This window comes from Rana temporaria, chromosome 10, assembly GCF_905171775.1.
Source record: "Rana temporaria chromosome 10, aRanTem1.1, whole genome shotgun sequence".
Lineage (NCBI taxonomy): Eukaryota > Metazoa > Chordata > Amphibia > Anura > Ranidae > Rana > Rana temporaria.
Window position 1 is genome coordinate 130,932,700 of NC_053498.1, and position 15,196 is coordinate 130,947,895.

General features: G+C 44.4%; 1 protein-coding gene across 1 annotated transcript in view; it reads right to left on the reverse strand.

The window, feature by feature from the left end:
• Positions 1–238: 238 nt before the first annotated feature.
• Positions 239–15,196, reverse strand: part of RIMKLA (ribosomal modification protein rimK like family member A) — a 79,654-nt gene continuing 64,696 nt past the window's right edge. The window contains exons 3-5 of the mRNA XM_040326273.1: positions 12,912–12,998; positions 4,271–4,474; positions 239–744 (exon numbers count right to left, since the gene is read on the reverse strand). Coding sequence (XP_040182207.1) covers positions 293–744; positions 4,271–4,474; positions 12,912–12,998 — 743 coding nt within the window. The 3' untranslated portion in view covers positions 239–292. The remainder of the gene's footprint in view (positions 745–4,270; positions 4,475–12,911; positions 12,999–15,196) is intronic.

The window sequence follows — 15,196 nt, forward strand, 5'->3', positions numbered from 1 at the left end:
ACATCACCATATCACAAAATTCTATATACATCTATGAATTTGGAAGGCTTATATTTCTACTACTGGTACCATTCAGATGAATGCATGAACACTGAGATTTGATTGGTCGCTGCATTGTTGCATTGAAAACAATAGGCTAGTCTGCTTTGTGCTCCCCTATGAAATAAGCCCCCAGGTGTTCTACAGGTGCAAATCAAATAAATTAGATCCCATCAGTAATACTGATACCGAAAAGACATAAGGAAGCAGCATTATTATTAATACATATTTTCACCTCAGAACATACATTCCATCATTTCTCTACAAGCCCCCCAATGAGTGCATCTGTCAGTGCAGATTTGCATGGCTTTGGCACGTTTGAATCCCTGATTTCCTCGACGCCACAGACACCATGGCTACAGCTCGATCCATCATCGCTGCCATTGAGCGTGCTGGTAGATGCGCTGGGTTGCATCTCACCGGTCTCCGGAGGGCTGGATTCTGCGGGAGGCCCAGGCGCCTCTTTGGACGGTAAGAGGGAGAGCAGAGATATTGCGTAATCTGCAATAATGGCACCAAGATCTAACTGGCAGGCCTGGTCAAATTCTGTGAAACCGACATTTGCATTAGCCTCGCAAACCACAAAGGAACCGTTGTCGTCCAGGAGAAGGTCAATGCCACATATATCCATTCCCAGGATGCTGGACACTTGCATAGCTAACACTTTTCCTTGTTCACTGAGAGGGAAGGTGGCACCCACACCGCCTGTAGGAAATAAAAAAAAAAACAGATAAAGTTACATTTTTTGATGGCTGTTTTGGCATGAAAAAAAGTCCAGGATAGCTGAATGCAACTTACGTAACCCTCAGATGCCACCAGGGTTGGACTGGGACAGAAATTTGGCCCTGGACTTCATCCAGACTGGCCCACTTTGACAGGTCTCTCCCATGGCGGCCGGACAACTCCCGTACCCCCCCGGCCACCCAAGCCCCCTCTCCCCCCTCACTAGCCACTAGCCGTTCAACTTCATTCGAGTAGAACGGCTGGTACTCTTATAGGCAGTACAAGTGGGGAAGCTAGACATTATTTCACCCGGGGCAAAGAATCAGTTCCGTGCCCCACCCTTATGGGACAAGATTAGGCAGAAGTGAGAAACTCCCAGGCCATAGCTATTGAGTCAGCTGTCTGTCCCCTTCCCCATGCTCCTCTGGTCCTCCCCCTGCTTCTTTGTTCCCCCCCAGGTGAGCGATGCAGGGAGGGAGAGGAGGTGAGCGCTGTGGGGAGGGAGAGACAGAGGAGCGGAGGGGGGCGGCAGTCCGCTATCACTGAAGGCGGCCCACTGAGCCATCGGCCCACCGGGAAACTCCCTGTAGTCCCAATGGCCAGTCCATCCCTGGATGCCACATAAAGCCCACTGCACACCTAACAAATATATGTTACCCTGTATATGGTGCTGTGCTATTGTATCCAACAGCAAATTAAACATTTGCTGATATGTCCTTCCAGTTCAGGCCCTTCCACCTATGAAAGTCTTTTTTTTAAATCTGTGTAATTGTTGATCTCTCTAGTGCCGCCCTTTTCAACCAGGGTGCAATGGCACCCTGGGGTGCCTTCAGGATTCTGATACAAGTGGGACTCTTAATTAAAGTTATATTTGACCCTACGTTTTTGTAGGGTCAAGGAATTCAGATGAGAGTACATCTAAACCACAGAAGGAGTGCACCAGAAAGATCAACAATTACACCTGTAGCACCCTCTAGTGTTGAGAGTAAGAAAAAGCCCATTCTGGCCAGGAATAACCTGAGTCATTGAATTGGGTTAGGCTGCTTTCACATTGGGCGGTGGAGCCGCGGTGACGGTATAGCCGCGCTATTTGTAGCGCCGCTATACTGTCGTATTTACCGTGATATTCGGGCGCTAGCGGTGAGGTTTTAACCCCCGCTAGCGGCCGAAAAAGGGTTAATACCGCGGTTTCCCATTGATTTTAATGGGAAGGCGTGGTATAGGAGCGGTAAACACACCGCTCCTATACCGCTCCAAAGATGCGGCTAGCAGGAATTTTGGAGCGGTCCTGCTGCCGCACCGCTTCAGTGTGAAAGCCTTCGGGTTTTCACATTGAAGCCTGCAGGGCATGATTTTTTCATGCGGTATAGCAGCGCTATTTTTAGCGATGTACCGCATGAAAAACGACTCAATGTGAAAGGGGCCTTAGGGTTACTAGAGGCCAGGGCTGTATGACTCATCCTGGCAGCTCTCTGGTGTCTCCCAATGCAGTCTGGAAGGTTGGAGAACCTTCTAGAACTAGAGTGCGTGGGTTAGGAGACGCTGCCATTAATATTAATGGAGCCTGAGCCAATACTCAGAGGTGGGCTGGCATGGGGCTGGGACAACCCCATAATTAGACATGGGCCATACCAGCAGGAGGGTCGGATGAAAGATGGAGAAGCAGTGCTGAGGAGAGGGTGTCAGTGGCTTTGGAGGGACCCCTTCCGGGGGGGGGGGGGGGGGGGTGCCTTGAGCCGGGTGCTCAGGGCAGCTGGCCTGGAAGGATCCTAAAATAGAAGGCAGTGGAAGGATCCATGCCGTAAAGGCAGCGGGAAGGAGCAAGGAGAGACAGTGAGTAGATCAGCACAGTGCAGGGATAGGCAAGGGGAGAGACTGCCATCTGCAGCAGATCTCTCTTGAAGATGAAGTGCCAAGTAAAAAATCTACAAATTTTGACTTTCTTATCGCCTCCAATGCATTTTGCCAAAATGACCAAGGTATTCCCTGGTTACCACCCTCTCTGTGACCCCTTTGCATACTCACCCAAAAACTGAAGAATCAGGTAGAGGTTGCATCGCATAGAGTCATGTGACAGAAGGCTGCAGACTTACTGCACGTGCATGGGTTTATGTAGAACTTTAAAAAATGGTAACTGGAGTGGATTTGCAACTTTCAGTGATATCCTGGACAGCGTTCGATGATGGACTTCACTTCCCTATTGAATTAATTCTCAAATTCTTTAATAACCAAAGCCTTGTTGTAAAGAGATAGACACTTGTAATGAGGGGAATCCCATGATATGAAATGCAGAGCTGAGTCAGCCCATAATGAGTCAGACTCTGCTAAAAATAAATCTGCCTTCCTTGCTTTATGATAATCGAAGTATATTTTGCATTTCACAGAATAGGATAAGATCTTAATTTCTTTCTTCCGCCAGACCAAAGATTTTACCTTCTCCAGCAGCAGCTGCATATAGGAGTATACCAACTGTTGTACAACAGTAAAGGTTGCAAAGAGATCTTGAAAGAACCTAAAGAGAATGTATAGTGTGCCTAAATATAAAATGTATTATGTTCAGTACTAAAATAATTTAATATTTATATATATATATATATATATATATATATATATATATATATATATATATATATTTATTTATTATACATACATATATATATATATATATATATATATATATATATATATATTATACACATATATATATATATATATATATATATATATATATATATATATATATATACATACATACATACATACATATATGTAAACTGTATCATTTAGTATTGAAAGAAGAAGTCTCATAAGGAGTTACCTATTGTTTCATGTTTACATAATTATGTTCACTTGAGAAAAGAAATCCTGATCGATTCTTTCATAAACAAAAGCACATATTTCTGTAGGTTTTTATTGCTTGTGAGCTTCACCCCTGTATGCAGCCCAATTTGTGGGTGTTCCTATTGTATGCTCAGTTGATACCATCCCTTCTGCTGTAAGTGTGGCTGTCTGCCGTGCTGCGAGCAGTTATTTGTATGTGTTCTACTGGGAACAGGACATTCATGCTTACCCCCCTCGCCCTGCATGATTAATGATGATGGTGATTTTTCAGCAAAATAAAGCATGGAGGCATGGAAGGATGGGGGAGTTTGCTTTGAATAATCACAATTAATTAAATTGTGTTTTTAGTTTGTGGTGCTCAGATGCAGTGTAGTTTCACGTTAAGGTGTGTGTGAGATAAGGCCTTTGCAAATTATGGTGCTGGGGTGGCACATTACCAAAAAAGGGTCTGGTGCAGTCTTTGCCACGGTTAGGTGTGTTGGCGGTCCATTCAAAATAAATAAGTTGCCGTAACTCATTGTTCTTTATTGTTTTGGTTTACATCTACTTCAAATAAAAACACCCAACTGCTCCCCCAATGATTGTTCTACAGATGAAGGTCTAGTGGCGGTGACAGTTCCCAGCGGTTAAGAAGATCAGTAGTATTGGTCTCTATAGGTGCACTTACCTAAGCAGCAGTTGCTCTGCATTCTGCCATCTGTAGAACACCGTAGCATGGATCCGATCACCTGTTCACCAACAATGACCACGCGCACATCTTTCCCATGTGATTCCTTCACATACTTCTGAAACAGATATGGAGCGTCATGGCGTACCAGGTGAGATATGTCTAGAAGGTGATGTTTATCCCGAATAAGACACACAGCTTTACCTTCAAAATGAACAAAATGTAGTGTTATATGGGCAAAGGATAAATGCAAGTATAAATAAAAGAAGCACATATTTCTAGTTGGCGGGTCTAAAAAGTGTCACCCCATTCGTATTTAAAGGATCAACCAAAAATGTTTGGCTCAGAACACCTACAGTGCTGTGAAAAAAGTAATTGCCCCCTAAACCTTGGTAGCAACAACTAGCGTTTGCTATCTAATGAGTCTTTCACCTGACCTACCTCGCTGTGGAGGAATTTTAGCCCACTCTCCTTTGCAAAATTGCTTTAATTCAGCCACATTGGAGGGTTTTCCAGCATGAATGGCCTGTTTAAGGTCATGCCACAGCATCTCAATTAGATTTAAGGCCAGACTTTGACTAGGCAACTCCAAAACCTTAAAGTGGAGTTCCACCCATAAATATAACATTACATCAGTAGTTTTAAAAAAATGTCATTAGTCCTTTAAGAAAAAAAAAATGTTTTAGATGCCTTCAAAGTGTTGTTGCTAGGCAGAATAGTTAATCTTCCCACTTCCTGAACCCAGGTGCTTAAGCTTCCTAACCTACACCGCACAGACTCCTGGGAATGTAGTGGGTGTAACTTTCCAGGAGTCTGTGCATTCCCCAGTCTCGAAGAATCATGTGACTTGGACAGTACAGGTGCTGAAACCTGATCTGAAACCTATTACACTGCTTGTGCAGCACTGGGCATGTGCGAGATCTGCAAGGCTGAAATCCAGGAAGTCATACAGTCTGGCTTCATGATGCCCACACTTAAGATGGCCCCAGTCAATTTCTATTTTATAAAGTGTCTAATTGCTGTAACAACCTAACAAAACGGACCTTAGTTTACAGACTAACTTTACTAGAATACATTAAGCTTGTGTATTACAGGGGTATTTATATATAAAAAGTGAAATTGTGGCCGGAACTCCGCTTTAATTTTGATTTTTTTTAACCATTAAGAGGTGGACTTGCTGGTGTGTTTCAGATCATTGTCCTGCTGCATAAACCAAGTGTGCTTGAGCTTGAGATCACAAACTGATGGCCGGACATTCTTCTTCAGGATTTTCTGGTAGAGCTCAGAATTCATGGTTCCATTAATTATGGTAAGTCATCCAGGTCCTGAAGATGCAAAGCAGCCCCAGACCATCACACTACCACCACCACGTTTGACTGTTGGTATGATGTTCTTTTTATGAAATGCTGTGTTAGTTTTATGCAAAATCACGCCACGATTGGGGTGCTATTGGAAGTGACAGGGAACGCACGGGCGTCTCGCGATGTGCTGCTATTTCGAATTCAGAACACCAAGATGCAAGATTTTGCCATTTGTTGGGCGACAATCGCGGTAAAATCACGCAAACAAGAGTTTCTTTTAGGCGACAGGCGTCCCTCGATTCTGTTTGCACGATTTTACCACGACTGTCGCCCAACGAATCGTGCAGCAATTGGGGTGCCATTGGAAGTGACAGGGAATGCAAGGGCGTCCCGCGATTTGCCGATAATTTTAAACGCGATTCAGAACGCCAGGATGTGAACGAAGCCTGTAAATGCATACTTACATTGTACCAAGCTGGACCACAGTAAGTATGCGGTACAGATAATTCCTGGAGCTCAGGTTTTACCCCCTTCCCGACCAGAGCACTTTTTACAATTTGGCACTGCATCACTTTAACTGACAATTGTGCGGTCGTTCGACACTGTACCCAATCGTCCCAAGTGTCCTTTATTCCACACAAATAGAGCTTTCTTTTGGTGGTATTTGATCACCTCTGTCGTTTTTATTATTTTGTGCAATAAACAAAAAAAGAGCGTAAATTTTGAAAAAAATATATATTTTTTACTTTTAATAAATATCCCCAAAAGTAAAAAAAAAAATGTCTTCCTCAGTTTAGGCCAATATGTATTCTTCTACATATTTTTGTTAAAAAAATCGCAATAAGCGTTTTTATGGCATTTTTATATTCTTTACTAGTAATGTCTGTGATTTTTAGCAGTACTGCAACATTGTGACGGACAGATCAGAGACTTTTAACACTTTTTTGGGACCACTGACATTTATACAGCGTCAGTGCTATAAAAATGCACTGATTACTGTGTAAATGTCACTGGCAGGGAAGGGGTTAACACTAGGGGCGATCAGGGGGTTAAATGTGTTCTAACTGTGTGGGGATGTGAGTGACTAGGAGAGAAGCCATAGCGTTTTTTCCTACTTCGTTGGAATAAACAATATGGCTCCTCTCCTCTGACAGCACAGGGATTTGTGTGTTTACACACACAAATCCCTGGGTTGGCACTCATGCACTCGATCGCGCGTGGCAGGCGGCCATCATGGTGAGCGCCCTCTGGTGGACAAAACCAGGTAGGACGTACCCATATGGGAATTTGCCCTGGAGAGCCATTGTGCCGCAGTATATCTGCGTGACACAGTCGGCAAGTGGTTAATACACCATCACATGAATTTTTAAGTGCAAGAAGTATCTGACTTGGTATAAGTCTCTTGCAGTCCCTGCACAGCATGGCTGGAGTGTGAAAGGAAGAAGCAGCACAGGGAGTCAACCAGTTCATAAGCTAACAAGAAGCATGCTGAGAAGAGGAGAAAGCAGATTGACAGGGAGATGAGCTGGTCTGGATGATCAGGAATTTTATGGCCCCTTACATAGCTTCAGGCATGGGCCCCCTGGAGCCGGAAGCGGGGGGGAGTGTCGCAAATTGTTGAGAAGCGGGGTGCGCCACGAATCGAGAAGCAGGGGGGGCTACCGCCGTGAATTAAGGTCAATAAAAAAAAAGGGGGGATGCCATCTGGGGCCCTGGGGACCACCGGGCCCCTTAGAGGGGGGGAGGCTTTGGGTGCTGACGAAAAAAAAAAAAGGGGGGATGCCATCCGGGGCCCAGGGGACCACCGGGCCTCTTAGAGGTCGGGGGGGGGGCTTTGGGTCTTGAGGAAAAAAAAAGGGGGGGATGCCATCCGGGGCCCTGGGGACCACCGCGCCCCTTAGAGGTGGGGGGGGGGGTTTGGGTGCTGACGGGAAAAAAAAGAAACACATTTTTTTTTATTATTTTAAATTAAAAAAGGGGGATGCCATCCAGGGCCCTGGGGACCACCGGGCCTAACCCTAATCGCTAACCCCTAACCTTTAACCCTTAGGGGTAAGGGGTGCTGACAGAGAAAAAAAGGGGGGATGCCATTCGGGCCCCTGGGGACCACCAGGCCCCTTACAGGTGTACTGCCTGTACCACCCTCATGGCGGCCCTGCTCATCACTCTATGCTGCTTCTCCTTTCACTGTCCAGTCGCAGGCTAAAGCGGGTATAGGACAACTCCTGAACTGAATGTGAATGTTATAGCAAAAACAAATTTTGCAATTTAATCTTTAAAGGGCTGATCATTTTTTATATTATTATTTTTGTCTGGAGTTCTGTTTTAAAACTACATTTTCAATAAATACGATTCCCCAATATTCTTGTCTGTAATGTATTCTGTCTCTTTAACATAAGCTTTCGTTTTTCAAGGAGGAGAAGCCTGACCTTTGGTTCACCACGTGAGGAATGGTATGGGCGTGTTACCAATGACCAGGATCAACACAGAAAATATGAGCGGCTTTGTGGAATAAATAAAAGTGGACAATTTGTTCAATTTCATAACAGCCAGCTGGCACTGTTGGTTATAATTTTATCAATGGGGAACTGTATTTCTGTATTCGGAGTCCATGTGTTCTTTGGAGTGATTCTAGTGCTAGGCGCAGCAGACGCAGCAGCCATAACACGGGAGCTGAATGAGATTAGATCTCCTGTTATTGTATGGCTGGTGACTCATTCCCGTTGAAAATAACTTATCTCTCAGTGACTCATCTCCATGGTATATCTTAAAATAACAGCCTCCATCATGACATGTTATCAGCACTGGAAGCTTCCCTTACAATTTTTCGATAACCTGGTTAACTAAGTCGTAGGATAAACTTTAAATTAAAAAACATGTACGCAATGGGAGAGTGCAAAAATGCACGTGTAGAAAGGTGTTCTTGTCAAATGCAGTCTTTTCCTTTTTAACACAGTGCTACTTTAACCACTTAAGCCCCGGACCTTTAGGCAGCTCAATGCCCAGGCCAGGTTTTGCGATTCGGCACTGCGTCGCTTTAACAGACAATTGCGCGGTCGTGCGACGTGGCTCCCAAACAAAATTGGCGTCCTTTTTTCCTCACAAATAGAGCTTTCTTTTGGTGGTATTTGATCACCTCTGCGGTTTTTATTTTTTGCGCTATAAACAAAAATAAAGCGACAATTTTGAAAAAAATGCAATATTTTTTACTTTTTGTTATAATAAATATCCCCCAAAAACATATATATAAAAAAAAATTCCCTCAGTTTAGGCCGATACGTATTCTTCGACCTATTTTTAGTAAAAAAAATCGCAATAAGCGTTTATCGATTGGTTTGCGCAAAATTTATAGCTTTTACAAAATAGGGGATAGTTTTATTGCATTTTTATTAATTTTTTTTTTTTTACTACTAATGGCGGCAATCAACGATTTTTTGTGACTGCGACATTATGGCGGACACTTCGGATAATTTTGACACATTTTTGGGACCATTGTCATTTTCACAGCAAAAAATGCATTTAAATTGCATTGTTTATTGTGAAAATGACAGTTGCAGTTTGGGAGTTAACCGCAGGGGGCGCTGTAGGAGTTAGGGTGCACCTAGTGTGTGTTTACAACTGTAGGGGGGTGTGGCTGTAGGACTGACGTCATCGATCGAGTTTCCCTTATATAAGGGATCACTCGATCGATACGCTGCCACAGTGAAGCACGGGGAAGCCGTGTTTACACACGGCTCTCCACGTTCTTCAGCTCCGGGGAGCGATCGCGACGGAGCCGCGCCGTCGTCCCGGATCGCTCCCCGAGGGAACCCGACCACCGCATGTAGCGGTGGGGGTCTTGATCGGACCCCCGACCCACGGAAAGGCAAGGACGTACATGTACGCCCATTTGCCTGTACGTGCCATTCTGTGGACGTACATATACATGCGGCGGTCGGGAAGTGGTTAAACACAAGGTGTGGCGACTGACAAGAAAAGGCTAATGCCGCGTACACACGACCGGAAATTCCGACAAGAAAACCGTGGATTTTTTTCAGATGGAATTTTGCCTCAAACTTGTGTTGCATACACACGGTCACACAAAATTCCGAGCGTCAAGAACGCTGTGACGTACAACACTACAACGAGCCGAGAAAAATGAAGATCGATGCTTTCGATAATGCGTCAAATTGATTCCGAGCATGCATGTTTTTTTGCACATCGGAATTGTATACAGACGATCAGAATTTCCGACAGGAACTTTTCCCGTCTGAAAATTTGAGAACCAGCTCTCAAATTTTTGCTGTCGGAAATTCCGACAGAAAAAGTCCGATGGGGCCTACACACGATCGAAATTTCCGACCAAACGCTCACATTGAAATGTTCTTGTCGGAAATTCTGACCGCGATGTGCTTTGCCTGCAATTTTTTTTAAATCCGTGGTTTTGATGCAGTTTTCATGCATCGTACATTTTTTTTTCTTTAAACACACTGGCCCAGATTCAAGAAGCAATTGCTTACTTGCTCCGGTGTAACGAGTGCTCCTGATTCAGAAACCTTGTTACACCGACTGCAGCCTAAAATCTGCGGGGCATAAGGCTCTTATGCCTCGCAGATTTTAGGCTGCATTCTTGCGGGGGCCGCTAGGGGGCGCTCCCATTGTGCATCAGCGTGTAGTATGCAAATTGCATACTACCACTGATTCACAAGCTTGCGCGGGCCCCGTGCAAGCCAGGTACAGAGTTTCCGTACGGCAACTTTAGCGCAAGGCTGCCCTTTCTAATAGCAGGGGCAGCCAATGCTAAAGTATAGCCGGAAATTAGAATTTCACGGCGTTTGCGTAAGTGCTTCGTGAATGGCGCTGGACGCCATTCACGTTCACTTTGAAGCAAATGACATCCTTGCGACGTCATTTGCCGCAATGCACGTCGGGAAAGTTTCCCGACGGAGCATGCGCTGTACGCTCGGCGCGGGAGCGCGCCTAATTTAAATGATTCCCGCCCCCGGCGGGATCATTTAACTTGTGCGCGCTTACGCCGGGCAAATTTGCCGGCGAGCCCTCGCAGTTCACGGAGCTACTGCTCCGTGAATCGAGGGCAGCGCAAAATATTTGCGGGGGCGCAGGGCAAAATCGTTGCCCTGCTCCCCCGCAAATATAGCGCAAGCTATGCTGAATCTGGGCCACTGTATATACTGTAGCTGGTTGCTAAGGAGCAGGCGGGGAAGCTGGCCGCCGTGTCCTTAACAACCAATGAGTCAACAGATGTCGAAAAAAATGGTGTGGTGTCCCTCCAAATCCATACCAGGCTCTTCGGGTCTGGTATGGATTTGGAGGGGAACCCCACGCAATTTTCTTTTTAAATGACGTGAGGACCCCCCCCTCCCCCCAATCCATACCAGATTCTTATTCGAGCATGCAGCCTGGCAGGTCAGAAAAGGGAGAGGAGCATGCAGCCTGACAGGTCAGAAAAGGGAGGGGAGCATGCAGCCTGGCAGGTCAGAAAAGGGAGGGGAGCATGCAGCCTGGCAGGTCAGAAAAGGGAGGGGAGCATGCAGCCTGGCAGGTCAGAAAAGGGAGGGGGGTGCTTTGGGGGGGGGGTGCCCCAAAGCACCTTGTGCCCATGTTGAGGGCATGTGGCCTGGTATGGTTCAGGAGGGGGTGCTCGCTTGCCCAACTTTTGGAAATGTCAGTAAAAAGTTGGCTGTGCCAGTAAATGTGGGTGTCGTGTTAGTAAATTTTAATCTGGTAGGTTGGCCACACCGTTTGAGACAAACTGTTTAACACTGACAGGGGTGCTCACAATGATTCGATTTTATTCATTTATGTAAAACCTCTATCCCAAAAGGAACAAAACTGTTGCTGTAACTACTACCTAAATGTCAGTTACTTCCTGGCTTCCATGCCTAGACAAATGATGTCATACATCCCAGGGGTCTTCAGGAGGGGGAGGCAATTCTGCTTTCCAAATGTGTCTTCATTGCTCCTCCATCCAGAGTGAGACACCCATACCTTCTCAACTTTTTGAGATGGGAACGAGGGACACCTATTAGCTAAAGTATGTAGGCATAGGACACACACCTTGTCACGCCCCATTAAATTATAAAAAAGAAAAAAAATGATTGGTTAAATCCTCAAGTGCTTTTTTTTTTTTTAACCACACCTATTCCTTTATATTGGCTTTTGAAATGTTACAAATGCAGCAATTTAGAAATTGAATGAAAGGTTTAGCACTGGGAAACACTTTTTGAAAGATAAAAAGTGCATTTTATATACAACTATACAGATAAGACCAAAAATGAGGGACAAATAAGGAGGAAAGAGGGGCAGAGGGACATGGTTCCAAATCAGGGTCTGTCCCTCGAAATCGCGGACAGTTGGGAGCTATGGACACCCCTAGACAGGAAGGGCCAGATTCAGGTAGAAGTGCGGAGGTGTAACGTATCGTAGATACGTTACACCGCCGTAAGTTTTCATCGCAAGTGCCTGATTCACAAAGCACTTGCGATGAAAACTACGCCGGCGGCCTCCGCGTAATTCAAAGGGGCGTGTGCCATTTAAATTAGGCACGCTCCCGCGCCGGATCTACTGCACATGCTCCCTTTTGAATTACCCGCCGTGCTTTGCGCGACGTGACGTCATTTTTTCGAACGGCGACGCGCGTAGCGTAATTCCGTATTCCCGGACGGCTAACGCAAACGACGTTAATTTTTAAATTTCGACGCTAGAACGACGGCCATACTTTATACAGCACATACGTGTGCTTTGTAAAGTTAAGGCACCCAAAACGACAACTAACTTTGCGACGGGAAACTAGACTAGCGGCGACGTAGCGAACGCGAAAATCCGTTGTGGATCGCCGTAACTCCTAATTTGCATACCCGACGCTGGTTTACGACGCAAACTCCCCCCAGCGGCGGCCGCGGTACTGCATCCTAAGATCCGACAGTGTAAAACAATTACACCTGTCGGATCTTAGGGATATCTATGCGTAACTGATTCTATGAATCAGTCGCATAGATACTCTGAGAGATACGACGGAGTATCTGAGATACTCCGTCGTATCTCCGCTGTGAATCTGGCCCGAAGTGTATTATAATTGGGTTCTGGATGACCTGATCTCAGAGACGGTGGATGGAATGATGCTGGCTATCAAGCTGAGGACATCTAGTGGCAGAAAAAGTACTGTGGGGGAAAATCTCTGGATTGAAGCTGAGGATTGCAGCAAAAGCAGGTTTTATTTAATCTTTGAATGGGCTATTTGGTTTTATCTTGTTATTGTTATATGTATTAAATAATCCTAGAAATGTTCAATAAACGGTCCTCCAAGGTCCAGCTATTCTAAAATAAAGAGGAGGAAATACCTTGATGCCCTCGAGTATTCTTCACAACCACTGGGTACCCAAGAGGCTCCGCAGCATCGATCATTTTTGAAAATTCTTCATGGCCACCTAAAACGTTACAAAAAGAACATTTTTATTACAAAAAAACAAATCACAAAAGAATGACTATACAAGAGGATACATTTAGTTGTGAGAAACCATGTTTAAAGCCCATCTCCAAGCAAATACTGTTCCATGTATCTACCTCCAACCCCCTGATATGCTTACAATAAAAATGATTGAACAGGGAAATTAGTATAGTTGCACAAGACATAATTGTAAATTAAAAGTTATACAAAAAACACCCTGAAAATAACATCAGGTGTAGTGAATGTCACAAGTGAAAGCTCTGACATGTTTCGATTCCAAAAATCTTCATCAGAGGATATCCATTTTGGTAATATATTGAAAGACCAGTTATTGAAGTAGGTGTGGTCAACAGTGTGGGTAGCGTGCGAATCAGACCCAAAAGGCACAGAGGACGCCCAAAGAACCTCCCAATGGCTATATGAATTGTAGAAAACGTTGCTACCCCAACACTACATAAGGACAGTAAAAGCATCTATATGCTGTAAAAAAGGACTATTTGGAGAGGACTGAAATAAAATTCCAAGAAATCAGCAAACAAATGGCAACAAAGCCCAAAATTATCAAAGGGTCAAAATGGCCATCAGTTCTCAAATGCTGCTGTTTGCACAGAGTAGCCGCTGAACACTGACTCAACCTATGCTGAATCTACCAGGGGTCTTTCCGCATATTTTTATATTTAATAGAGTTAAAAAAAACAGTACAGAAATTGTTTGAAGAACCCTTGTATAACTCCTGATGAAGATTTTTGGAATCGAAACGTGTCAGAGTTTTCACTTGTAACATACAGCCCTTCGTTACAGCTGATGTTTATAGGGTTGTTTTTGTATCATTTTTAATATACAATTATTTATTGTGCAAGTATATCAATTTTAATCATTGTTTAATAAATATGAATATTTTAAATTTCTGTGGTTTTGTTTTGGTGCTGAAAAAAATCCCATCTTTGCAGAATTACTATTAATCTTAAATGGGTTGTAAAGGTACTTTTTTTTTCCTAAATAGATTCCTTTACCTTAGTGCAGTCCTCCTTCACTTACCTCATCCTTCCATTTTGCTTTTAAATGTCCTTATTTCTTCTGAGAAATCCTCACTTCCTGTTCTTCTGTCTGTAACTCCACACAGTAATGCAAGGCTTTCTCCCTGGTGTGGAGTGTCATGCTCGACCCCTCCCCTGGACTACAGGAGAGTAGTCCACTACACAGCTCCTTTCTCTATCTGCAATGTAGAGAGTTTTCTGACTCTCCTGTAGTCCAAGGGAGGGGATGAGCACGACACTCCACACCAGGGAGAAAGCCTTGCATTACTGTGTGGAGTTACAGACAGAAGAACAGGAAGTGAGGATTTCTCAGAAGAAATAAGGACATTTAAAAGCAAAATGGAAGGATGAGGTAAGTGAAGGAGGACTGCACTAAGGTAAAGGAAGCTATTCAGGGAAAAAAATTGTATCTTCACAACCCCTTTAATTATTAAAAGTGCTGGGATCTATTTTCAATTCTTTTTTAAATTCTACTAGTTTATGGCCAGGTTTAGTCTTTTACATTTGAGACCATAAATCAATTGAGCTCACCACATCTTCAGACTCCAGGGTAAATCATTATCTCTATGGATTGTATCTGCTACTACATTATTGCCGTTTATGGCGCCAGGGTGCAATTTCCCCTTTACCACTATATTGTCATATTGTGTAATACTGGGAGCTTCACCGCTGAGTGTATGAATGCATACTGTACATGTTTACTTCATACAAAAGAACCACATAAACACGTCTAAAAAAAATGCGCATTTAGCTACCACTGCCCTTTTAAAGCCAAACCCAAAGTATGATTTGCATTGCATACTAACATTGGGCAAGCTTGGCACAAATGTAGCACCCTCCCAGATAGGCTGCTAGGTTTAGTTAGCAAATTTAGTTCTGTGGCTCTCATGTAATCAGCAGAGCAGCATGGGATTGCTTTGGGCTGCTCTGAGCTCCGCAGGCTGCAAGTTTAAATTGCTTCCCACTGTCTTTTGGAGGTTTTCAGAATAAAGTGGGTGGGAGAGTCGAATGAGCAACCTGAATATTTATGCGCTCCAGCCAATCCCTGGGGAGGTGTGCCCAGATGGTGGTTGGGGAGTGCATAAATAGTTTGCCATCTCAGAGAGCAGGGATCTTCCCAAGGGGGAGAGGTTCCCAGTAG